General features: G+C 34.8%; 2 protein-coding genes and 1 non-coding gene across 5 annotated transcripts in view; 2 read left to right on the top strand and 1 right to left on the bottom strand.

Annotated features, from left to right (window-relative positions):
- LOC142351748 (WD repeat-containing protein 19-like) overlaps positions 1-27,794 on the bottom strand; it is a 378,166-nt gene that overhangs the window by 179,167 nt on the left and 171,205 nt on the right. For 2 of the 3 annotated variants that reach the window (XM_075403894.1, XM_075403893.1), the window contains 5 exons: positions 23,596-23,746; positions 22,027-22,188; positions 21,527-21,641; positions 21,145-21,183; positions 14,821-14,930 (listed from right to left, as the gene is read on the bottom strand). In XM_075403894.1, the coding sequence (XP_075260009.1) occupies positions 14,821-14,930; positions 21,145-21,183; positions 21,527-21,641; positions 22,027-22,188; positions 23,596-23,746 (577 nt within the window). The remainder of the gene's footprint in view (positions 1-14,820; positions 14,931-21,144; positions 21,184-21,526; positions 21,642-22,026; positions 22,189-23,595; positions 23,747-27,794) is intronic. The other variant, XM_075403895.1, reaches the window with a different exon arrangement.
- LOC142352060 (uncharacterized) lies at positions 2,274-11,734 on the top strand. Its single transcript, XM_075404415.1, has 6 exons — positions 2,274-3,863; positions 8,408-8,502; positions 9,218-9,281; positions 9,685-9,939; positions 10,620-10,850; positions 11,069-11,734. The coding sequence occupies exons 1-6, from the start codon at positions 3,492-3,494 to the stop codon at positions 11,642-11,644; spliced, it is 1,593 nt and encodes a 530-aa protein (XP_075260530.1). The 5' UTR covers positions 2,274-3,491; the 3' UTR covers positions 11,645-11,734.
- On the top strand, positions 22,249-22,320 carry Trnap-agg (transfer RNA proline (anticodon AGG)). Its single transcript has one exon. It is a non-coding gene; the product is annotated as a tRNA-Pro (tRNA).

Genomic DNA, 27,794 nt, shown 5'->3' with positions numbered 1-27,794 from the left:
AGATACTAAACACATTCATCTATCGTTCGTTTTGTATTCCAAATTTAATAGATGTTACAGACATTGCATGACAAAGAGCAACAATTTGCGTAAGCCATGCGAATGATGTGAATTCTTTTGACTCGATAGTGTCATAAGAAAAAAGAATTCAAAACATTCACAAAATCCAGTCTTAACTCACTTCTTTGGCTTCAAAAAAAATTTCGACAGACGAATGACACAAAGACACTGGTAATTCCACAGACGCCGATTAATATTTGCTACTCATTAGACATTAAACTTTACATGATTGGCAAATTTAAAAACATCTCTTTTCGTTTTCATGGAAAAAAACTAGTACTACCTGCTGCATGATAACTACGTGATGCTTTTAAAGCTTTATTAACAATTATAGTATAATGAACAGTAAAATTGATTAACCATTAATACTGAATACAAAAGTTTTCTGTAATTTCGATACTAAAATTTTGTGGCAACTAAAATTCAGGTACAAAAGCTATCTGCTTTGGCTAATTTTAAATTTCCCTCGAGATTGTTTAAATAGTTTTTAGATTTATTTAGTCAAGTCTTGGATTTTACTGCGCAAAATTGTTTTCCATTTGAGAGTCTCGGAGTTTGCTTTGGAGAACCATCATAAAAAATTAACATCAGATCAAAATTAGAACATAAACCGACTAAGGTCGGACGAATTGCTCTCGAAAGACGGGCGAAGCAACCAATTCAGAAGGGGAAATTTTCATTATTTAAACCTTCTGACAAGGGAGGGATTCGAACCGCTAATTCAAGAATAAGAGTCTTCGTGAGCAACATATACGCTACACGTGTTGTGAACGTTGTTCTCTCAAAATCGGAATTATTTTAGCAACAGACTTTATTTCTGAATGCTTTTTATTGAAATCACTCAGTAGCAATTAAAAAGTCAAGCGTTAAAAAGTCACTCAAGAAGTGAAAACGAAAGAATGTTCTAGAACAAAACGGTCAAACGGATTTTTTCACAAAAAGACACAAACGTTTAAAATAACTGCTTCAAACTCCGTTCAATAGCAGCCAATAATTAATAGTTTTCCTCGCAATAATTGTCGTAGCATTATATTTAACCCTCAAAAATGGGGTTGCAACAAAAAAACAATGAAAAGCAGCTTTGTTTGGTTAGTTTATTTATAAAGAGATACGAATATTGCATTAACAATATCTACATTTCGCTTTTCGAAAAAAACGTCACTAACAATAGCGCTACCAAAATTCGATTTCGAAAAAAACTTGTTAAGATGTTATTCGGAGCCTCTTCCAAAAATACCCATCACGTTTATGAAAGATCAATACCCTTCGTGATGAGCAAAATACCTTGAAAATTTTTCAATAACAATTCACTCAATGTTGAAAGGGAACATAAAAGAAAAAGAGTTGCACCACGTCCTCGAAATAGTTGTGTCTTAATGTAAATTTTTTGTGCCACCACGAAAACACCAGAATTTTTTTAAGTAAGGTTTTCGTACTATGTACTTTGCAAATATGCTAAACCGGTATTAAGGTTTAAAACAGTGATAGATGCTGAATCAATATTAATATTAAACCTCGGTAAAAAACACGTTGAAATATTATTAAGATTTATATTTTAACATAATTTGTGAAATCCAAAATAAGGAAAACTAGCCTTGACATTTTTTTGACTAAAAAATACACAATAGCACGCATACGCTGTGATATTGACAGTCATTTAAAAATAGATAAAATTGATAGCAGGTGTTTCATTTTATGGCCTTCATTTCAGTACAGTTCATTCACCACATACAGAAACAGACCTGCTTAATGTTTAATAATTAACCACAAATTTATAAGAAAAACGCAAACGTATAAACATAAGACTCTTATATTGTATAGGAAATGGCTGGCGCTTTTACCGTTTTTCACACAAAGGGCTTAGAATTTTTGGTTTCTAAATTTTAAGCATATTCCGGCATTTTTGCGCTTCACTTTTAAAATTTAAAGTTCTCTGAAAAGTCGGATCCTATTCGACTTTGGCAAAAAAATGGGTTCATTTTAAAAATTTTTCGGCTCAGTGGTAATATTGCAGAATATTTTCGGGGAGAGAATTGGTAAAAAGGATTTCTACATATCTAGATTTGGGTCTTTCCCATTTTACCCCCCCCCCCCCGCGCCTAGTGGTTATATAATTATATAAACTATACCCCCCATCGTGGTAATTATACTATAATGGGGGGCTATAATTTCGTTGAAAGGGGGGGTATACTGGGAAAGACCCCCAGATTTTGCTGATACATACAATTTATGAGGTGAACGAAAACCTGTTCATTTGAAATCTCTTAACTAGATTACTTACAAAGCTACATCTTTCAAAGCAAGAATTCCATTGAATAGAAAATTTTCAAAAATTATTGATTTTTGGAAAAATTTCAGAAATTATTGCAGTTTTAATTTAAAAGGGGATTAATGCTCACGATCTAAAACATCAGTACAAAAGATTCTTAATTTCAAAAAGCTCTGGCGCTTTCTAAAGTTGGAGTTGAAGCAATTAAAGAAAATCGAGAAACATTTTACGATTTTTCGATTTTCTACGAGTAGATTTAAACATTTTCACATACAATTTATGAGTTGAAAAATTACGCCTTCTAAATAAGTGTAAGAATTTTGCGTATTTACTATTTTATCAAGCCCCAATTAGCAGCCACAAACTGAAAAATAACCTTCAAATTTTAAACATAGCACAATTTCGCAAATGGAAATACTCTTTTATCTCTCGACAAACTCATGTCCAAAAAGCGGTACTCGCAGGATTTCATTATTCTAAACCAGTTATTAACCTTTTCATTATCTTTATAACTGAGATTATAAAATAACTTTCCCAAAGTTTTGCAAGATTAATTCTCAAAGTGAAAAGCATTTTGCTTTTAGTGTTACTTCATAACTTCAAGCGACTAACTCGCAGTTTCAAAGGATTTCAAACTTTAAAGTAAATGTCACGAAATTATGTTGACAATTCTAAGCAGTTTAGAAAGGAAATTGTTTCGTTAGGTTACAAACTTTCGAACTGTCAACAAAATATGTTCAGTACGAATTACTTCATTTTCAATACATTACCATTTTCAATTTTCCCCCGGTAATTACTATTTTTTGAAATATGAGTTTTGAAAATTACCCGAATTACTACTATGAATACAAGATAAAAACTGGAATGCCAACAAAAATGCACGTCATAAACATGTGGTTTATCATTTCAAATTCATTTTTGTTCTGATAATTATTAATTTTGGAAAGATGCCTACTGAAAATCATTTATTTCCTCATGATTACCACACAATTATTCGAATTGTATCATACAAGTTTTTCAAAGACAAGAAATTTATCATTTTAAAATTGTTATTTGAGCGTTTACATTTACAAATCAATACGTTATAAATTTACGGGGCATCAATCTTAGAAAAATTTTGGAGTATTGATTTCCAACTTTTGCCCTATTTTTATAAATCAACATGCGTTTTTATGGTAAGCAGATATGCGGTTATTTACTCGCGTTTTCATTGACTTTAGCGTTTCTTAATGCTCTCTTTTATTCGAAAATTTCAAACAGATTATTCTCGCGACTTTTCAACTCGAGGCCGAAACCCAACAGAAATCAAATTCTTTTGTACAAACGATACAATACGAAACACTGGAGTGATTATAAACAATTCAACCAATCAGATCGCAGGAAATTTGACCAATTAGCTCAGAAATTAGAAGCAACATTCAAAAACGGAGGAAACAAAAATGTTTTTATAAACCATACCAGTGCAATTCAACGGTTGAATTCTACGGAAAAATTGGAACCAATCAGAAATGTAGCTTTAGTCAAAACTCACAAGGTATTATTATTATCATTATTTACTTCCACTTGATCTAATTAGTTTTAACCTTTTCCTACACATAGGTGAAAATACATTGCTTCATTCTCCGTGAACAAAAAGCTGTCTTAAGTTAAAAAGACAACAAACGGAACCACGAGTATTGACCCGTATAAAAACTACAACTATTTTTGTGAAAATACATAGCCTTGCAACCATCGGTCAAAACAGGACAAAAATCGAGACATTGAAGTTTGGCCCAGAAAAAAAAACAATCGAGAGATTATTGTGTAGTTCAGAAAAAAGTTGATGGAATCTGTCATCACCGCGATTAAGTTACAAGTTGACAAAAATAAGAAAAAAAAACGAGTAAAGTCCCCAAACACAATTAAATTTGTGAAAACAATAATGTCACAGTTACTAAAATCGATAGCTATTTAAGTGCATAAACCAACATACGCAAAAAAACGACATAACCCACTAAATGTTGGAAGAATTGCTCTCGAACGACTAGCGGGAGCTCTAATCAATTGCAACCTGCTTCAGTCGGAAGGGGGAAGGAGAGGGGAGCCCAAATGGGACTAAGAAGTTCAATAGTGGCCAAGAAGTTCAATAGGTGGGGGCAGGTAGGTGGTGGTGGGGGTGTAGGTAGGTTGGGTGGGGGTAGGTACGTTGCGGGGTGAGGTAGGTAGGTACATGGGGGGGGGGGGGGTAGGTAGGTACGAGGTGGGGCAAGGGGGTAGGTAGGTACGAGGGGGGGGGGGCTAGGTAGGTAGGTACGAGGGGGGGGGGGGGTAGGTACGTGGGGGGTAGTTTTTCAGGGGGGTAGGTAGTTAAATGTGATCAAATTTTCTCAAATTGACCTCTTCACCTTGAATTACAGACTCTTACCAATTGCTATACATTACAAACTAAGCTATTGTTAAAGTCCAATGTTCTAAAACAGAAGTCAACTATCAAAAACAGAGGTAAAAGCTCGAATAGAAAGAAGTCAAAATTCAAGTCATGAACAAACTTTCTTTCTGCTAAAGAAAACCTATAGAATATCAATACTCAGAGTCGTATATCTTCGAGTCGTAAAAAGACACACACGTTTACAATAATTCCTATGAAATTCGTTCAGGAGCAATAAAACAGCTGTAATTTCAAACCCGTAAGGGAAGCTATTCATACCTGTCATTACCTGTTGGAACAAGATATACGACTACAAAAAGAGCGACAAAGCCGAAAATCAAAAATTCAAATAAATAAAGCATGAAAACGGTGTCGAAGCCATTAAAAATAGGAGCTAATCACTAAAAACATATATATAACCAGTTACTCAATCTTTTAAAATCAGCGGGATATGTGATTAAAGTCACAACGTGACAAGATGACAAAAAGAACCTAAAAATTGAGGAGTATCTACAAAATGCAAAATCTGTATGAAAATTTTTAGCACCAAAGCTATAAAAAAATAAGCTCTAGCAAAAAACCCACGTAGAGATTAGATCAGAAAAAAAAGGCATGCAAACTGTGCTCAAACACACTGTAAGTTGACAGCAATAAGATTAAAAGTAGCAAGTTCAAAAATTCACAAACATCCCAAAAAACAAATATATATAAAAACATAAGAGACACTAAGTATCAACAGAAGGCGTTCTTTAGTTTCATTTTTACAAACTAAGGAAGCCGATTGGATTTTTGATAATCGAGGCGGAATCAAGGGAACGCAAAAAGAATATTAAAGGCAGGCAAAAAAATTATTTTAGAAGAAGGGCACACCAATACAATCCGAATAATTTTTAATTGTAAAAATCCAAAATGAGACAAAATTAGCCTTGCTATTTAACGATGTAATAATTAAATTTTTAAATATTCTGATATTTAAAAGTCAGAATAGATAGTTTGGCAAAGCAAAAACTTCAATGCAACAGAAAATAAATAATACCTTTTGATATAATAATATTAACACCTTTTGACTTTGAGAAATAACTATCAAGTTAAATTAGCAAGCAGAAGTACAACTAGCCCTCTTTGGAGTTGACAACGATTGTGTCAGCAGTTTCTAGGTCAGCATAATTCCACTTACTTAAACAACGCGGGTCAAAGAAGTATGGAAACAACGTGGGTCTGGAGCGCTTTGTATTAAAAAAGCAGAAATTGGAAAAATTGAGCCAAAAACAACTCGATCAAACAAATCAGCAGCTTACCTCAAACTTTAAAAAAGTGATACCAATTTTGCTAATAATTTTTAAATGTTGTGGAAAAAATGACAAAATTGTCGGCAAACTTTCGGATAATGTGAACAAAAACTACGGAAATAAGTCGAATGTTCACAAAATTTTGAACCCCAATAACTCAAAGGATAAAAATGAAACTCCTGAAAAAAAGTACAATCTAAAGTTCTACGCTGGACAGGCTTTCTAACAATACCATTCAAACGTTCTACAAAGAATATATCGATCGGCCAAAATTGGCTGAACAAAAAATTCAGTTAAGCATATAGTTCTTCCACCACTAAAAAAGTCAATTAAAAGAAAGCTTCTCTCCGATAAGGTAGTCAGTCAACTCGGGAGCAGAAAGTCAAATCCTATATTTATATGACAGTTTTCAAAAATTGAAAGCATCAAAAGCAAAGGTGAGAGAGACAAACATCAGATTAATGGACAATAGATATGAAAAACAGCATTCAATATGTATAATCTAATTTTTAATGAATATTTGAAAAATTCCTCGAGAAATTTAGGACAACAGCCACCCTTTCTGTACAATACTTCGGATCAAAGATTCTACTACATCGTGCCAGCGCATGCAGCATGCACCGAGGATGTAACGTATGGAGCCAGGCAAAAGCGCAAAACTTATTATTATGTTTTAAGGTAGGGTCGCAACAATTATGCAGGCAAAAAAGAAGGATAGACGCAAAGTAGAACATTTGTTCATGAACATCACATTATTTATTTAATTAACTTGAAATGCAATTTTTAACATAACCTGCTAACGCTGGGCGAATTGCTCTCATCATACGACAGGCGGGCGGTTGGCTTCGTCAGTAGCTAGCCATGGCCTAGGGAGGCTAGCTAAGCTCAATTAAAGGGCTGTGGGTGAGCGCGATGATGGGTCACGTGGAAGGGGGAGAGAGGCACGATGGACGAGTGGGGGGATCAAACAATGTGAACCACCCTTCACATGAATATATGTCTCTTCAGCAGTTTCCGTAAATCGCATACTTAGAGAATTGTGAGCTATAAAGCTCTAAGAGAAGTCAAAGCTGTCCGGGCATTACGATTTTTCCCGCATTTGAGGGGACGAAAATTCAAAATGGTCAGACTAAAAAAAACGATTAGACGAAAATTTGGTAGTGCAAAAAATTGCATAAAGAAAAGAAGCAGGTCTAATTTAATTGCTACAAACTTCCTCTGAGAGCAATTAACAATGCAAAACAATTTAGAAAAGCAAAATTAACTGAAATTCATACTTGATAAAGAGAAATGATCCTCTTGTTTCCCGCACTTCTATTGTGAGTTTTCAATTGCACACTAGCAGTATATTGTAACGTAAACTCAGATATGTCTACCATGAAACATAACTTACTACATGGAAACTAGTCATTAATCAAAAAAATTGTAAACACGCGTCAAGCAATCACTCTAGAGAGCTTTTCAAAAATGACAGTCAAACACGTGAGAGCATATTACGGAAGAGCAAAAGTTTACATGGCCAACTGAAACTATTTTTGGGCAAAGAATTTTGAGTAATTTTCCGATTTTTCGTCAACCGATTTGTTATTACTTCATAAAACTGGCTTTCAATACGCTTAAAAATCTGTGAATACCTATCAGACAATTGGACTTTTATATCTGTGCGGAAAATTTTGCTTAAAAAGGATGCAGATAACAAAAACAACAAATATAGGAGCGACCACAAAATAACTCAAGTAGAGTATTTGGATCTTATTACCAAAGTGAACAACATAGTGAGCAAATTGCCGCACTTGACCCACTGATCGAAAAATGAGGAGAAAAATTAACGACAGCCAAATTTTTTATAACATAAACCGAATAACGTCGGATTGCGAAAACCTAATTGCTCTCGAACGACAGACTGGGAGCAGTTTAATTTAGTGTTGTAGCTTAGAAATTTTGTGGGTGCAAAAACCCGGACCTGATAGGGGTTTGAACCATACAGGATAGCAGTCAGCCATCTCAACCACTAGGCTTGAACCACGTTGTTACTCAACCGCTAACAATCACTTTTATACAAGCAACAAACTTCATTTCAGAATGAGAGCAATTTAAATCACTCAAAACGAAGAAGCTTGAAAAAGTCACTTGAGAAGTCCCACAATAATCTAGAACAAAAGTGCACAATTGGTCAAGCGAAAATTTTGCATAAAAAAACCAACACGTTTACAATAACTGCTTCAAACTTCGTTCAAGAATAATTAATAAGTGTCGAAAAGTGTTCTTATTTGGTCTGCAGTATAATTAGATTCGTTAACTAAGTTGGAGCCTAATGAATAATTATTAATTAATCAGAAATTGTAGATTTGATAGCATCTTATGGTATCTTTTTCCCTTCAGTGCGCAAGTGACCTCATGTCTCAAATCCTGTTACGATATGCGGGAGAGAACTCACTCGAAGTATTGCTGCCATCTACTAGATCTTCCAATATCGGGTAAGAGAAAAAAAATTTGAAACAGTTATCTTTCTAGGTGGGCAAAATTTTGATTTTTATAATCCTCTAAGAACAAATGGGATTATAATCCTCCGCCCTCATTAACTTTTTACACCCAGTTACAAATTACGTGTCGTTTTCTAGCACATTACAATGGAAAAGATAGCACGTGCAATATGCACGTGCAATAAGCTGATGAGCAGGAACAGAATATACCCACACAATTATGGATGCTTCCGCACTAATGATGATTTTATAAAATCTAGAGAAAGAAAAAGAATATCAAAGCCCTGTTGGTGGTTACGTTATTTCTTTTGGTAACTTTTGTCAACAAACTAATAAAAATTTATACATTACCGATAGTACAAACAACAAAAGGAAAGATGCAAGCGTACGGGACTAGAAAATACTTTAAAAAATATAAAAAAATAATTGTTTAAAAAATTAATTAATTCATGTCGTTCTCGGTTGATGTAAGACTTTCAAATCCAGCAAGAAACTTTTGCGATTACTAGCAATATTCTCAGAAAGACATAAATTATCGACGACTTCAAATTTATCGAAATGTTTGTGAAAAAAAACAAATATTGGAGTTGAATTAAGAATTAAACGTTTTCTTCTCCACAATGTTTTAAACTAAGAAATATTAAGAAGAGATGGTCTGATAACCGAATTCTAAGCACCATAACCAGTTTTAAAAATCTATTTGCTTAAGGTACTGGTATTGGAACACTTTCCCACTAGAACTACCCTCTAGACGAATTGATCACAAATTTCAGGTAAATATTTCAAACTGCTGATTCTATGTTGAAATGACTGATATTAATCACAATTACTTGCACTCAATCACGTGCGTCACTGAGTATTAGCAACTCTTTGAATTTTGACTTTCAAACCTTAAAGCAAAAGTATTTTTCGACAAAAAAATCTAAAGTAACAAAATGCTAAAACATGAGGCTCGGTAATGGGTGATATTAACGTTTCAACGATTCATTTAACTATTTCGATGAAAAAGTGAAGCAAATAATCTTAAATTTTTGCAGCGAGGATATTAATTCTCAGGTTTTCATGACTCTAAATTTTTTTTTCAACAATTTTAATTCAAACTCTCTTTAAAGCTAAAACCCCGTTGAAGACCTCTTTCAATGCTGCTTTTTCAAATTGAGTTTTTTTCCGTTTCAGATAATGGCTTTACACACAATCTACAATTTTGGTTACTGGTCCAAGCTAATGCAACCCGGCAGTGCCCTGATAGGCATGGTCCGCGAACCCCTGAGCCAGTTTGCCTCCTTTTTCAACTATTATCTCTTGCCTACTACTCTGCGAAAATCATTCCCTCAACATTCCCAGAGCTCAGACCAGGAGTTATTCGATTTCTTCCTCAACAACTCTTACAAGCTAATACATGGCAAATGGAGACCCAAAATAAACAGCAAGGTAAAAATTTTAAAAATTGTAAATTATGATTGGAAAGTTATGACTGTTGTCCAAAATATAATATTTTCCAATATCCAGATCATAAAACTTTATCGAATACGAAATTAATTGATTGGCAAAACTTTATGAGACCAAAAGATGTTCTTGAATCAATGGCTAATCTAAATGTGGGTTGAAGAGGACGAAATTTTGAGGACCCAATTGTGTGGGTTCATGGGAACAAACAAAAGGCAAAAACTCAATTGCGTGAGTACCATAGTGATTTGTGGGTACAAACCTGATCGAAATAAAGCTTTTGGAAAATCAAATAAACTTAGAACTGCTTTCGACCGTATTTTGTCAATTTAAAATTTATATTTAAAAAAAATTTGGGCACTGTCATTTAACAAACTGGAACATAGATAGCATCATAAACGATCTCGGTAGATGAAGTAAATTAAAAAAAAAACGTGACTGCTCAATTTTCTCGTATTTTGAGTTTGCAGTTAACTGGAAATTTTTTTTTAATTTTGTTGAAAACTTTTATCACCCAGTAGTTACATATGTTAAATTACTGGAACTTTTACAAAATTTATTTTATCTTTTGTCGTTATGATTTTTAAATAAATTATATTTTTAAATTATTTACAAATTTTGAGCACAATTTTATCAGCCACAATTTCAAAATAATACATTTTTAGTTCATAATGGAAGAATGCCTTCAAGACACGATGCTGTTCGACTACGGAGCAGCACATGTGAGAAACAGAGTGAAACTTGTGGATGAAATCATGTCAAACTTCACAGTCATTATCATCAAGGAAAAGCTAGATGAATCTCTAGTGCTGCTTAAACACGTGCTCAACTTAGGAAAATTTCTCTCATTCTCCTTTATATTCGGTGATATATATTGTTTCGAAATAAGAAAATCTGTAACTCTTTTGTGAAGTTTTTTACAAAAGAATTTAAAATTTTGAAGGGCATTATTACAATTTTGAGAGAAATAAAACTTTCAAGGATGTAATAAATGATAGTAATTAAGAGCACATCAAATAAAAAATCGAAAGGGAAATTTAAAATGCACATATGATAAATTTTAGAGCTCAAAACTTTCCCTTATGGCTCCAAACTTGCCGAATACATACAATAAAACGGGCTATATTTTCATGGGGTTTCAAATTCAGAACCCTTAATTGAACCAACTACTGAGGAAAATGAGAGAATTTCAACGACAGGCTATCAAGACATTCTTTATCGACCGAAGAATATTGGTAGAAACAACTTAGTTATATCACAATCCGAAACAAAACAAGAAAATCAAACACGCGATTGGAGAACGCTCAAACATCAACAACAATCACCTCACGACTACAGATTATATCGAAAAAGTCTGGAAAAATTCCACGAACAGACATCTTTGATTCAAAATTTTAGAGAAAAAGTTGTCGAATTTCAACAACTTAACTATGATGTTCGGTTATGGTGCTTTGAAAACAGTCACAAATCACGCAAAACGAACTCAAATTATGTGATCAATCCACTTGAAAAATTAGAATCGCTTGAAAAAATTGCAAAACAGTACAACGTGAAATCAAGCCACGCAAAGCTGAAAACACAAATTACAAACGAAGAAGTTGAAATAAATGAAGAATTATGTTTAAAACTACAGTTAAACATGTTAGATTACGTTGAATATCATATTCATAATTACGGAGGAAACGCTTGATCAATTTTAGTATTTTACAAATAATTTGATAGTTTTGAATGAAATCTTGAGTTTTTTGCTCCATGACTAAAAGTAAATTTTTAGGCTTCAGCTGTTTTAGATTAGTACGGATAGCAGTCCAAAAAATTAGTGTAGCCACTCAAAACTGAGCGGATGCACGTGTGCTATTTTCATGTATAGAAAGGAGCTAAATAAAGCGAAAAGAAAAAAGTCACCAGAACCTATGATAAACAATAAAATTTAGTGCAGCCTGAGATAAATTTAAAATCTAGGAATCATTCAATACAAATTCATTCCACCAGTGACACTTGTATAACAATTCACGTAGACCTCAACAAAAAACAGTCTTCAATTTCTTCTATGGATATTAAATTATTTTCTCGAGAAAAGTTTAGAATGCATAAATTCTTTTCTTTAAAAAAGCTACTTCTTTGGCTTCTCAGATTTCTTGGATAGAAAGATGATGCTGCCGACTTCCAAAAAGCCACTACGATAATAGATATTGATAAAAAAAACGGTCGAAATTCGGACAATTTTGAATCATCCGATGCCGATATTTTGCAGGAAGTATAATAGAAAACATTCATTATGTTCTGACAACAATAGTAACAGCATGAGCCCGGAAGAATATATACGATTAAAACTCATGAAATTTTGCTGAAAATTTTTACTTGACCAAAAACCTAAACATACCCCGCAGATTAACGAAATAGAAAGATCGCAGAAATAGCCTGAATAGAGATTGCCGGAATAGCGTGCCGTATTTAGATAGAAACAGATAGATATCAGTTGAAAAAGTTACTGGCGCCGCTCAAAACGTTATGTAAAAAACATACAGAGACAAATTAATAAAGCTTGTTAAAATTCATTCTGCTGAAGCCTTATTACGGACCTTTATTACACATATGAGTCCTGTGACCTTGAACTAATTCAAGGTAAATCACGTGTGATCAAAATCTGACCACGCAATTGACCTAGGAGAGAGAGAGAGAGAGAAATGACATCACGCACGCAAATACTGTTAGTGAGAGGAAGCAATAATTCAGAGATTTTGATTTTTTCAGTTTCGCTGTGTGAACAAATGTAAAACGAAAAAAGAGCGTCAGACGATAAAACAAAAAAAATCACGAGCAACGCAATACAGCTCCGCTCAGCTTAGAGCTTCACAGCTGACACGAAATTTGAAGACAGTCAAATAGAGCGATTGTTTGTATGTCAAAAACTGTTTTATATCAAATAACACGTTCCAAGTGGCGAACAAAAATAAATGCAATTACCAATGAATGCAAATTTGCTAAGAAACTTTCAAGAAATCGAAAAACTTGCATTCGATTGATGATACCTGAATGATGGTTTGAGTGACCAGTCGATAAAGGTCAGTTGAGCTATATCTTTTGTAGTGAGCTATATCTTTTTAAATTTACATGCAAGCCAACTTCAAATATCACGAAACTAACAATAACCATCTAGTATCGGGCAAATTGCTCTCAAACGACAGGTGATTGGTTGAATTTTATAGAAGCCATCAGTGGCTTTTAGACAATAGCATTAGGACCTGCTTTAGAGGAGAAGGGGTCAAAATATTAAGATTAAGAACCACTATTCAGATCATGGTTGGGTATATCAGTAGCTGCAGTGGTTTAGGGTGTCTAGCTTTAGATTAATTGAAGGGGGCGTGGGATGAGATTGGCGGAAGGGTTAAGTGGGAAGGGGGGCCAAACCCTAAGAACCGCCCTTCACACCATAAATTTATGTCTCCAAAACGGATTCGAGGAGGACGATAGTTGCAAGAGTCAGACGAAAAATCAGTCCAGCGAAAAATCGCAAAGACCGACCGCAGGATTATAATTGCTACAAACTTAGTTTGAGAGCAATTAAACATGAACTATTCGAAACAGTATTCTTTCTAATAGACTTATTGTTGTAAAGTGTACAAATTGTCAAATTAGACACATAAAACGGTTTGTTGCGAGAAACACAGGTTTAAACAAAAAGGCCCTTCCTTTTTTGAAAAAATCTTCTAAATGTGAAGGAAAATGCAGAACGTTTTGTTCGATAGTAAATAAATCTAATAATAGTTTTTTCTACATGTGCAAAGAAAACAATTTTTGGTTAGGATACTAACATGCTAAATCGATTGCTTTTCTTTTAGGCTTGTTACTTTTTTGGGTCTCAAAAACTTTTCAGTGACCAAGTATGAGTGACTAACATATATAAGTTTTTAAGTGCGGATCAATCAGAGTGACGAGGTCCTTCTAGGTTCGAACAGATATTTGCCGTAACCTTTAAATTTTGCTTTTTGTATTCTTGTTATGAAACTATGCATGCTATTAAGTAACGTATAACTTCGAAAACTTACATATTGAGTTGAAATAATAGGAAACTGTTTTCAGCTATATGTTTTCAAAATTAGTAATCTGAAACTATTAGTAAAAATTAGCAAAAAAATATTCAAAATTTCTCCAATTAAAATCATCTACGTTCGACGGGATAGATACCATTCATAGCATTGAACGCAAAATATATCTTCCAGAAAAATTGGACTGGAGAAACCCCCGAGAGTGTATGTCGGAACAAAAAGAAACTTAGTTTTTTTAATGAACTTCAGAAGTAAATAAACACAGACAAATAAATGAAGAAAAAAACTAAACCAACACACGCTCAATCTTCAGACGCTGCAAATATATTTCTAAATATCTACCTCAGCCTGAAATAAACACCGATGAGATTAAATGAGTTTGAAAAGAAATCTGTAGATAAAGCGTGATGAGATCTAGCTAAGTTAGTTGGTTATCAATGTTCATATTTGCCAAATTCATTGACGTTTTTTCATTTGAAACAAAATCTATTTTAATGTTTTCATTGTGAAAATAGCAAATTATCTTTGCCGCTTGAAATTTTGAGCTTCAAAGCGCACTCTTATATTTGCACTAAATAATAAAGTCAAAAATTGGAACATTTATTAGGAAAAATTAGTTGAACAAAATAAGTAAAGAACGAAAGTAAATTGATAGCATGAACTCATGAAAATAAGAAAATGTAAAGGTTTAGTAGAGCCTGGAAGGCAAGGGAGTTGGAAACGTATATATTTGAAAACCTTCCTTTTTCTCTTTATAGGTGATAGGACACCATTTAACCCCCCCCCCCCCCCCCCAGCTCTCTTCCGTTGTCCTTACCTTGTGGAGTTGTACATTGTTTTGACATCTGACAGCTGCATACTTCTCACTCAGTTTCACTTCACATACAGTCCCCATGTACTCTCTTTGAGTCACTCTCGTCTGACCCGCTAAATAAACAAGTAAACAAATCAGGGAAAAGTTGCTAAAATTGATTCAAGTATAAATTTCGCATTGGCACTTCCAACTTTTCCCATTTGCAAAGTACGTAAGGCGTACAATGTCTTTTAGAAACTAAAACATTTTTGAAATTTCTATTCGAAGAAGATCCAAGTTCGTTATTATTATACTGGTCGCCATACGTTATTATTAATTTTAATCATTATATAGTAGTCCTTCATTGACCTTGAAATGATTTAGAGTGACTTAAAAAGACCTTAATAAAGTTAAAATAACTTAGAGAGCAAGATTAGTCAACTATTATCAAAAACATGCAATTCAGCTGAAAACAAAAACATGCAATTCAGCTGAACGCCCACAAACAATAAGCTTAAGATATACGAAAAAAGAGCAAAAAAGCAGTCAAATAGCGGCATGACAAAAATGCCGCATGACAAAAATGTTTTAATTTTCTGTGCAGCTTAACCTTGAAACTATACTTAATTCAGCTCCTAAAATGGCTGATATTAATCTTAATAATAATGTCCGCTAGCAATCGCTATAATGAACTCAGACAAACAAATGTATTATGACTTTATGACCGGTCTTTAACGGTTTAACCCATTTATTTTTATTTTGATTCTGTTCTTCGGACATTGACCGTATTCACGACAATGCACAACTCAATGAGTAAACGAAGTTACCATCCCATCAGTTGAAATATTGAGTGAGGTATGCCACGAGTCAAACGTGAAAATCGTCACTTAAGTAGAACGAAAGAGCAAATTAAAGACATAGTAGGCTTAGCGACTAAGTCCTGACACAAGTCCTGGGTAGGAAGAGTCCTAGTCACAAATTTTCACTGAATGGGCAATGAACAAAAGACTAGAGCTAGAATGGGCAATGAATGGATTGCAAAAAAAACACTTAGAAAAAACTCTGGTCAAATTTTAAATTTAAAAAAAATAACAAAAAAATTGTCGCATGTGAACAACAAACAAAAATCAAGAATGCGAATTTGTCCCGAACCCTACTTTGAAAATGGAGTGAAGAAATTAAAGCAGCCAAACCCCTCGTTGTTTGTTCCACTTTACCCATGACCTATATCACTTCTTCAATTTGACTTCAAAAATCATGAAAATATAAGATCTTTGAGATCTTTTTTTAAAGATCTATGAGATCTTTAAAAAAAGAGAGCGCCTCAATACAATTCAAATTATTTGAATTGTAAAAAAGGAGAGCGTCGAAATAATAGCTGTCGAGAGGCCGAGGGCGGCAATTAAACAAAAACAAAGACCACCGCAATACAGCTGTGCTAAGGTTACACTTCTCAGCTGTAACCAAACTTAATTTGCAGAATTAAATTTTTTATGGGTTAATTTGGTTATACGGGGGGCCTTTTCATTAACTTGAGTTATTGGACATTTTTGGTCATTTACGTCTGAAAGTTAGGTTCATTAGACTACTGCCTTTTGACAATCGTTTTCAATAGCTTCGGCCTTATTCCAACGATTGATAACTCAATATGCAAAAGTCAATATGTAAAATTCTTTGTTGAAGATTATTTAACCCAACCCCTCCCCTCCAATCTCCAGTACAATTTGCGACCCTGAACTTTCAAGATTTCAAAAAACTGTCAACTTCCATAGACCACATTTGCTTACCACATTCACTTAATCACTGCATATGCATTTATCTTAAATTAGCTACCGTTCCTTTGTACGACGAGGCAGATTTAAAAATATCGGGCGTGACTTCTCATCTACTTGATGAACCATTGTTCAAAACAAAGTTTCGAAGGGAATCAATCACATGCACGCGAGTATTTAATACTCTCTCTCCACCTTTAAAATTTATGCCAGCTAACATTTAATTATGGGCGAAAAATCCAGATGGATATTTCGCCCATAAATAAAGATTGTAAAACGAAAAGCCGTACCCGAAACGATTTTCAAGTCTTGATCAGTACTTCTCCAGTGAAATACACGTCTTGAATTGACAAATCAGTACTGATCACATCTTATTTCAAGATTGAGACTTGTGAAGACATGTGAATTCTTGGCCAAGTTTTCGAACGCAAGTCATTGTAAATGGTGGCCGTTTTCCTTCGTTACGAAACGGAAGAGAAACAAAACTAAAAACTGAGCTCAAGACTTGACAAGTCTGAAAAGTGACATGATCAGAGCTCTGACACAGTACTGATCCACAACTTGCAATATGACTGAATCTGTCGATTGATAGCTGAATAGTGATTAAGACTTGACGGTCAGTCCGACTAATATTTCCAGTAAAATTACTCACCTCTGAAAAAAGCCACCTTGCAAAATAACTACGGTCCGTAATGGGTATCAAGCACATAAGACCACAGCTTTTTAAGGAACCAGATTACGAATGGACTGAATCAAAGTAGGCAGGCCACAATTCGAAACCATAAACAACGATTGTCAAAAAACGATAGTATAATCTGTTTAGTTTCAGATTTTCAGATTTGTGATTTTTGTGTCCAATAACATAAGAGAACGAGCAATAGTGCCTAATCATAATGGCTTATTATTAAACTGTCCTGTAAAACCATCCAATAACAGATCAGACACGAAAGTCCAGTACAATCGTACTAGATTTTAAAGTCTGATCTATTATTGGATGGTATTACAGGACAGCTTAACAATGAGTCATTATCATTGAACACTGTCGCTCGTTCTCCTAATTTATTGGACACAAAAAATCATAAATCTGAAAATCAATTGAAGAAAGGACGGTTTTCTGCTGAACATTTCTACTGCTTACTTATTCACTGCAGTAGTTACATTTGCGAAACAATATAGTAATTTGTAATAGTAATGTGCGCTAAAAAAAACAGTAGAAAAAGCATGTTACAACGGTAGTTAGACAACTCTTAAATTAACTAACCATGTTTTTGACTAATCTTTGAGAAAATAATGATACCTAAAATCTACAATTACGCCAAATTGTTGATTTATCTCAAAATTGTCAACAGGGCTCGTTAAAGTGAATTTCTCTTATCAAATCATCTTCAGAATCAACTTTCATGTTAGATACATACATATAATTAAACAATAAACAGTAAAATATTTATTTTAAATCAGTGAGGCACGGAGAGAAACAAATGACATTTCGACAAGAACAAACTTTTTTAAAGAAAACAATTTCCGCCCTTTCCATAAAAATTTGAAACTTTCTCTTAAAAAAACTAAAAATTAGCACGCAGAGAAAAGAGTCTTAACAATTTGTGCCTCAATGGAGAGCAGCAACCAAGCAGCTACCGTTTAAAAGCTGCGAATTGCTGCGAATAAATAATTAATTTAGGAGCGAAAGGCAATTAAAATGATTTGAACAAGTTTGCAAAATAAGACGAAATTAAGTTAGAGTCATCTTCAACGAGTCAATCAACTTCAACGAGTCAATAAAGTTGAAAAAACGAAATTATTTCCACAATAACATTTTCAGATAATCTTAAGAAAACGTAAGTTTTCAACAGCTGCAAAAAGCTGAAAAAACAACAAGAAAGCTGCGAAAATTAGCTACGGACTTCCCCTGTATAAAAGTTTGTGCAGGCAACAGGCAGTTGAGATAAAATTCAAAACTTAACAAAGATGTAAAAATAAATAATTTGAACCGGCAGATTGCCGGAAAATAGCCGGCATTGATTCTCATAATTGACTCCCGCTTGGAGTTTATAGGAAATATAGGAATAGAGGAATATAGGAAAACAGGAATAGGAATTACTCGTCTTTCTTAATGAGAGGACAGAGGAATTGGTCTTCACACTGATAAACATCAGATCCGATAACGAAGACTAATTAGAAAACGTTGAAACACAGGGCACCTGAAAGTGCAATTGATGTTTAAAGGCAATTTCAGTACAATAACATAACGGGGAGAGGGGGTGGGTGCAACGGGGGTTGATAGGGGTGGTGCAACAGTGGCGTGGGGGAAACAGGGGGGAGGGGGTATTCAACCCCTAAAAACCGCATTTCACATCACAAATAGAAAATATAAGTCTTCAAAACAGTTTCTGTGAATAGCATACGTGGAGACTAGTGAGCTCGAAGGCTCTAAGAGAACTTAATGCCCGCTGGGCGCTACCTATTTGTCCCGTTTTTGAGGACAAAAAGTCAAATGGGTCAGACAAAAAATGTGTCAAGCGAAAAATCGCATAAAAAAGATCGACCGGACTAATATAATTGCTACAAACTTTGTTTGAGAGCACTTAAAAAGATAAGAATTAGCCCCGAGAAGTTGAAAAGATAATACGTAAAATGACAAAAAAGCGTCAAAGAAAAACTAAACAAATTTTTGTCTAGCGAAGTAAAAATAGCATAGGAGCGGTCTTAGAGCCACCTGAAAAAACATACCCGGCAGATTGCCGGAAAATAGCCGCCGTTGATTCCAATAAGCATGATTGGGATTGAACGAATAGAATATATTGACAAAAAAAAGATTTTTGTACGAAAAAATTTTTTAAGTCCGATTTATTTTTGATGGCATTTCGTAGTTGAACATACTTCTGTTTCTTAGAGAGAGGCAACAGGGGCTACTATCAATACCAATAAGCATAAGAGATGGTAACTAAGACTTATAGGAACAACGTTCAAATAGCGAGCATCTAAAATTGGGCTTTATGGGTTTATCCCGTTTCTATTTCTGACTTCAATTTTTTATACTGACTCTGTCCATTTTGAATTGCTTTGCTGAGCAACTGATGTTAAAAATCACTTTTAGCAGAATGATAGAAGAGAGAAACTAGCCTACAGAAGTCAAAAAGATTTCACGCAAAATGTCGAAAAAGCGGCAAAATGGTAAAACGAAAAAAAGTTCGACGAAGTAAAAAAAAAATAGGAGCGCAATAATAGCCGGCTGAGAAGATGAAGGCGGCTATTAATAATAAAAACGTATTTTGGCATTATACTCAATCGAAAAACGATCTAAAATAAAAAAAACTCGGATAAAACTCTTGACATACAAGAATACAGAGAAAGAAATCTTGAAAGATTGAACTTGAGGTGTAAGCTTTTGCTTTAGTGGGTGAAAATGACTAGGGGCACAATAAATCTAAAGAAAGGTAGAAAAAGCGTCTAAACAAGTTCAAAATTGTGAAGCAAAAATTTGCAACATTTTACAAAAATTTGCTCCATCATCAAGTTCGGCCATGTAGATCTAACAAAGAAACGGCCCCTCGATTTATTGATCTCGCATTTTATTGTTTGATTTAACTAATTGCGGTGAAAAATTAAATTGGTAAGAAAAATCAAAAATCGGAGGGCGGAAAAGTGACATTGACCTTCTCATTGAAAATTGTCGGTGAACCAAGAGACTTTACGACAACAAATGAAAAAAAGCGACACGTCTTATTGCCTAAGTACATTTTTTTCACTTATTAATTAATAACATTTTACTATTAAATAAATGAAGTGAAAATGCCTAATTAGATTTTTTTAATTTTATTTTATTTAACTTTTTCTGTCCAAGAAACAATGCGAACGATTATAAACATTGAGCACTGTCTCAAATGCTGCCAACTACAAAATCTATTGTCTGATAAGCCAGGAATCCAGATAAGAAAATAAAGTCCTTTGGTGTGTATGAAATTGTTCAGTAATTGTAGCCACTGCAAAATAAAAATTAAAATTTCCATCAATCATTGCGCCGGTAACACAAAGTCAATTTTTCAATAAAAATCTGGGCTTTGGTTGTAGTCAAGCTTAGGGAGTCCAGTCGCACTTAGTAGGATGGTGCAAAAAAAGTGGAGGTGGGGGTTCGCGAAACCTACCAAAATTCAACAAGCCCTTCAAACAATGAACTTTTCCTTCCTCAGCAGCTTCGGTGAACCGCACACTTAGCGGCTACGAAGTCTCTTTGATACTTATACCCTTAATGCCTTGGGTCTTTAGCCGTTTCTTTTAACGAACAGTCACATCACTCAACCAAACCGAAGAACATCCCAAGCAAAAAATTTTCCTACAAAGACCAAACACTACAATAATTGCTTCAAACTATGAAAGTCATTACTCAACAACGGTCGGTGAAACTCGAGAAGTTTATCAAAACAAAAGTATTATTACTTGCTTGTGTCTAATACAGATTAGGCTAATCTAATGAAACAATAATTGGTGGAGGCATTAGTGGGGATTTTAGCATTCATTTACTATCAGTTCGTAGAAGGTTAAAAGTTAGACTAAAATTAGGATAAACTTCACTTCTTACATTTGGAGCGACGGTTAGCCCGCGGTCGTTCGGGAATATCTGCAAATCAGAGTGAAAATCTTATTACAAGGTATTTCTATTAACCCGTGCGGTTAAAAATTTTACACATTTATTTTGACGAACCCCCGATGTTGAGAAATTTTTCAGTCTAAACTGAGTTTGAACTTTATCCAAAATTAGGAATCAATTTGAACTTTTATATTGAGCTATATGACAATAATTAACAAACAAAATTAAATAAACAAAAACGACAATCATAATCACCATTTTAATTTCGATAGGTTCGTTTTCATTTTAATTTAAAATTTTCATAGGCTCAATTTGCGAAACTTACTGAGAAAAATGTGTCGCTAACAACGATGACAAAATTCAGTTCGTTTACCTCTATCGAGCAATTCATAAAACCACACACAGTTGTTCATGCCCACTGCCAAGTGAAAGGGACCAAGGGCCAGGAAGGCTGGTTCCAGTTCCAGCTGGATAGAAATGTCCGGTTCCTGGTAAAAGAGATGATTCCAATACACACTTCCTGCTAAGTCTTTACTACCGGTTAAAACTCAAAACATCATCAATCCCAGAAAATCTATACCATTTGAAGTTTTGGGGTCTTTACCGTTTTATAGCGTTAGCCACTTTCCCGCCCACGCACAAAAATATAGCCTCCAGTATCGTATCATTACGGCATATTTACGGCAATTGGTTTGTCTTTTCCATAATAGCCCCCAACATGCCAACACCCCCCCCCCCCTGCACCCACCCAATTGCCATAACGGGGGCTATATTTTCGTGGTGGAAGGCTAAAATAGGAGAGATCCTAGTCTTGCTATGGGAAAGACCCTGAATTAGGCACCCAAAAACGTGTGATAATTATAAATTATGTACCTGAAGGACACTGTTTGAGATGGTGACTTCCAGTAGAGAACTCAAGATTGCAATTCTGGTTCCGAAGGCCTCCCCAAGAGATGGCAATTTAGCCAAGAACACGTGAAGAGATCCAGCTTTAGTTGATACTGCTACAAGCTGACCATCATTGGTGAAAGAGACCTGGAGAACAAACCACCATTCAATCATGGTGTCTCTCATTAGCATTTGTTATGCAATCACGGGACAGTGGTCTAGTGGTATGATTCTCGCTTAGGGTGCGAGAGGTCCCGGGTTCAATCCCCGGCTGTCCCCAATGGGTATTCGAGTATTTTGAATTTTTTTGGTTCTATTTATTTATTTATTTATTTATTTATTTATTTATAACTTCCTGCCTTCCTGAAAACACATCTCAATTCGCAAGCAATTAAAAAAAAAACAAAATCGACTGAAATTGATAATGTGCCTCGGTGTCACGGGCGGAGGTTTTTGGGTGCATTTTTGTAAGAGATGCGGTGATTGTGGTGAACGCGGTGGAAAAAAAGAATTCACTGCATTTCACCGCAAATTAATGTAAGGAATGCGGTAAATGCGGAATTCACCGCGAAATTCACCGGATTTCTCACAAAAATTCACCGCATTTGTTTTCCAACGTTTATTGAATCTGAGTTAAATTCACAAGAATACAGTTGTGACCGTTGCCGCAGTGTAATAAGAAGTTGATAACATTCAGGAGGAGAGAGGTTCGAACCCGTGTACGGCAGTTTCTGAGCATAAAAATAAAATAGTGAAAAAGCAAAACCCTCAGACGTTATTTGCTAATAAGAAGATTATTGTATAATTAACTAATAAAGACTGACAATTGAATAAAAATGTGATCGAAGGCTCCGATCAAAATAGATCTAAAGATTGAAATGACTGGCGAATAAAAAATGTTATTCTATTTAAATGATTTTTTTTATAACAGTTAACAACATCAGTAGTACAAAAATGAGGCTGTGAGCAATAATTGACCACTTATAATTTGACATTTATTATTGCGTTAACACAAGAAGCATCATAATGAGATAGAAAGTGTCTATGTCAAGAATACAAACTTTTCTTTTCGGAAGGAACTTCCCAAATAACTTCCCAAATTAAAAAATTTGGATCTACTCTGTTCCCCCCCCCCCCCAGCTTAGTGAGCATGCGTTTTTTATTAACCCCAAGCGCACGTGCTATTTTCTTACATAGTAACGTGCTATGTAACAACATATAATTTGTAACTGGGGGTCATAAAAACACTGGGAGGGGGGGGGGAGGCGAAACAGAATATATCCAAAAAATTTTGAATATATGTCTGATAATTTCAATAATTATACTTCTTTTCCACAAACGCATTTTTTAATAACAACTTTTCTTGGAAACTGTAAAAAAAATGGTAGGGGGGGGGAGGCGAAACAGAATATATCCAAAAAATTTTGAATATATGTCTGAATATATGAATATAATTTCAATAATTATACTTCTTTTCCACAAACGCATTTTTTAATAACAACTTTTCTTGGAAACTGTAAAAAAAATGGTAGACTAAAAATAAACATGGTAAACCTTGTCAACTTCAGTAGGCCCTCCGCCCCCTTGCTTCGCCATGCTAGCCCTGACTGACCCGCCAGAGAGGGCGAGAGAAGTAGCCGACTCATCTTCCACTGTTATGATCTGTTCTGTCTCACGCAAATCGGACATATCGTGCATCTTCACGCTAGAACAACAACATCAGTAGTATATAGAGGGACCGAGGTGCCCGGGGGGGGGGGGGGTGAAGACCCACATGTTTTAAGATATGCTATAGCGGTTTCAAGTCATTTCGGTCTTCATTGAGTTATGGTATCAATGTATAAAGATAGGTAATAGATTTTACATGTATTAAGATTAGAGATATAAAAGCAACGTATAAAGATAGTTAATAAATTTTACATGTATTAAGGTTTGATTTTCGTCAGTAATGTATAAAGATAGGTATTAGATTTTACACGCATTAAGATTGGAAATAAGACAAGTTGGTAGTGAGTTTGACCAAGGAGCGAGAGGTCAGTGTTTCGAATCTCGGTGGGGTCAAAGTTTTTTGCACCCATAAAGAAAAAAATTGGTCTAGACTAAAGACCATCAATTAAAGTGCCTCGCATGTCGTTCAAGAGCATTTCTTTCGACATCTGTCGGTTTATGTTTTTCTTTCACGATGAGTCATCTTTTTATGCTATTGTTTTAAGTTACTTGGTAACAAACAGTGCTCAATAAGACTAAGTGCAAGGCAGAAAATTCTACAGTGCTAATACACTTTCAAATATTCTGAATACCACCTGTGTTGAGAATAGCCTAATTCTAAATAATGCGTTTTCTATAAAACGTTTATCGATCAAACTCATGATTGTTGTAATTTATAGTTTATGAATCACATATTTATCATGAACGACGTCACAGCAAACTATAGCTAATTTTGATTTTCACAGACTGTACAGGTAAAAAAGATTATCTCAATCAACTGATAAAAAAAACGAAATAATCAACTTAACTAAGGGTTAAATGGAATAAAAATGAATCAAAATAGACCTCTGATGAACTAGTACATGGTCTCCTTATATGGATGTCTACATTGATGCACTGACATTATTACTTTATATCAGTACAGTAAGCCTTGCTTGATTTTTTCATCCAGGGTTGTCTCAGATCTAGCCAACACCTTGCGAAATGAGTCAGAAAACTTTTACATGCTCAGATTGAACTTTAAAAACCCGGTTCGGGTTTCCCATCAAGAATGATTACTTTAAACAGTGGACTCATCAACTTGAAAAAAAACTTTATTACGATCATATCACATGTTCACAAGCGTACAACTGATTTAAATGGATAAAATGAATGAAAAAGAATCAGAAAGTTTAGATCATTAAAGGTGTCGTATGAATTCCATCTGCATCCACAATTCGTTTTGGATAGAAAAACGAGAGTCCTTTTTTTGTTTGTTCATAGGTTAGAATTTGGTGATCTATAGTTCTGAATCCTCTGTTAGTTGAGGCTATATTCACTGCATCGTCCAGGACTCGTCTGTATTTCTGTAAAGGTCCATCACTGTTTTCTTCCAGAACACTCTTGTTGAGTCCTTTGCTGCTAAACTTAGTTTTGTTCGTTACTGAATTATAGCAACAGTACGTTTTGCTACATAAACATAGCATTTCAGTACATCGGAATTCTTCTTTGAATAATCCAGGCTCAAGCTTGTCATGTTTTATATGTTTATCGCAACAAGTTCTTGGAAAAAAATTACTTGTACTATTAGCATGAAAAAAATCCGTACAGTCATTACTTCTCATCTCATTCCAAATACTCCTCATTTCTGGTTTAATGCATTCATAGAGATTTTCATGAGCCAGTGCCAGATACAAAGAATCAGTGTCCATTTCAAGCTCCTCGAATTTCTGAACATCACAGAACTTGTCAAAGAAGTTATAGTAGAGCTCCAGCATTCTCAGTTTTGCATACTGTAAGATAAAGAATCCAACAATTATTGGTTCACGATGCTCAACAGTGCATTTCACAAGCTCAACCTCATATATATCTGTCGAAACGTTGTTCAATCTTCTAAAAAGACGGTTATTAATAGCTTTATGCGTCTTTTCATCGTTAAGATAAAGAGTTTCTGTGTGTCGAGTTCGATCCATAATCTGATAACCATACGAGCTGTTCCCAAGTAATTTCATAGTTTCAGCAACAACGCTAGAGTCCGGATTCTCGTCACCTTCTCGTCTTGCATCAACGACAGATTGTACGAAACCGTTGAAACATTTTTGTGGGGTATACTCAATGAATCTGTGGATTTTGATACAACGTAGACCCAGCTTCAAATAAAACTTTAATAATGGTGTTATAACTATTCCATTGTTTAATTTGTAACTCGAAATTAACATTCGTTGTGGTTTAAGCAATAACGCGTTTTTTTCAGCATATTCCAGCATGAATTTTCCTATATTCTCTCGTCCAACATCACAGTTTTTGAAAATTGGAGGAAAGTTTGCAAATCGTTCACGAAGTTCTTCAGGAACTTCTAAATCACACTGTACATATCCGAATAATTTATCTTCCTCTATCCCCGCCAACAGTTTTTCACTACTCAAGGGTAATTTGTAAGGGAAATTTTTTCTAACATGGTTCTTCAACATGGAATTCGCTTGAACAAGATCCCACCATTCACACTCTCTCATCTCTATAACTTTATATCCTTTCTTTTCTAGGTAAAGCTTTCGTAACTTATCGGATTCACGTTTCCAGATACCAAACTCAAATTCATCCTCACTAACATTTGGTTGAGTTTCCCTACAGGGACAGAAATGGTAGTAGCATCCAAGGGCTTCAAAAATTGTTTGGCAGTGACCACAAAAGCCATCCACAGTAAAAGAATCAATTTTTTTCTGTCTTCCAGTCGTATAGAAGCTCTCAATAGTACATTCGGGTCTGTTTGCTTGATAGAAAGACATTACCATGTTCTCAAACTTCCTGATTTTGTTTTGACGAGCTTTGAACTTTTCAAGATCGCTATCAAACTCCCATCTAGTGTAGAGTCCAGTTGGCATCGCTTGGCACATGGAGAAAGGGTACAATTGGCTAGCATCTATTCCGACTATTGCTCTACAGATATTGTTTGACCTCCGGATGAATGTTTTGTCTACAACAGCTTTCCTCGTAAACACTATTGATGGACCACCAGTCATTTCACTTCGTATTTTCTCATGCAAGTCTTTGTCAGCTTCGATGAAAGGGTAAAACTTTCTATCAGTCGATTTATGAAGACAGATATTTGCCAAATTGGGTAGTGTACACCCAAGCTTTAACATATCAATTTTCTGATCGTGATAAAATTTCATCATTTTCTTCATTGCTTGCAAAGTTGGTACAACATCTTTGTTGTTATACCAGCGAAGGAAATCGCGAAAAGTTTTCATTTTCTCCATCTTCCACAACTTTTCAAGGAGAGCATAATTCTCTTTTCCAGATAAAGGTTTCTCTTTCAAACCCAGTTCTCGGAGAACTACCGACTCCTCTTTTCCAGATTTAATCAACTTTTCAAACTGAGCGAAATCTTTTTCCAGTGGATTTAGATTTTTCAGTTTGCTGAAGAAGGAATCATAGGGTGGAAGATGATTGCAGTCAAGTTTCGTCGACGAATCGAACCATTCATATGGAAAATATCCTTTTGTCTCCTCAGATTGATATGCTTTTAGAAAAGAATCCAGTGATGTTGCTCCACCAAGAAAGTTCAAAATATCGAGAAACTGAATATCACCGAATTTGAAAGAAATAAATTGATTTGCCTTTTTGATTACCGTAGGTTGAATAGCTCTATCGTTAAGGAGATGGGGAATAATATACGCTTTGATTAAATTTAGGTCATATTTTCCACTGTTGAATCCAAAAACTGGTAGAGTGTCAACATAATTGTTGAAATGACGCTGGAGATCAAGGAGTTGCTTTTGCTGGAATCGTAAAAAATTTTTAGTTGCATTACTATCATCTGTTTCACTACTGATGTTTGGTTGAGTTTCGGAAATAATTTGCAGTCTGGAGGAAACATCACTCAACCTAGTTTTGATCTCTGCTTCCACCGCCAGGAACTTGGGTTTCAAGTCCGCTTTGTTTTTTGCTGCTAACATTTCCAGTTGAGCTACAAATGATATGATAAGACGATTAGGATCGTTTTCGCATAAGAAAACTGGTTCGTCCAACAAATTTGAAGAGATTGATACCGATACAGGTACATG

The sequence above is a fragment of the Convolutriloba macropyga genome, chromosome 13 (assembly GCF_964194025.1).
Source record: "Convolutriloba macropyga chromosome 13, txConMacr16.3, whole genome shotgun sequence".
NCBI lineage: Eukaryota > Metazoa > Xenacoelomorpha > Acoela > Convolutidae > Convolutriloba > Convolutriloba macropyga.
Note: the sequence above shows the minus strand (reverse complement) of the source record. Positions and strands in the feature narration are given on the sequence as shown.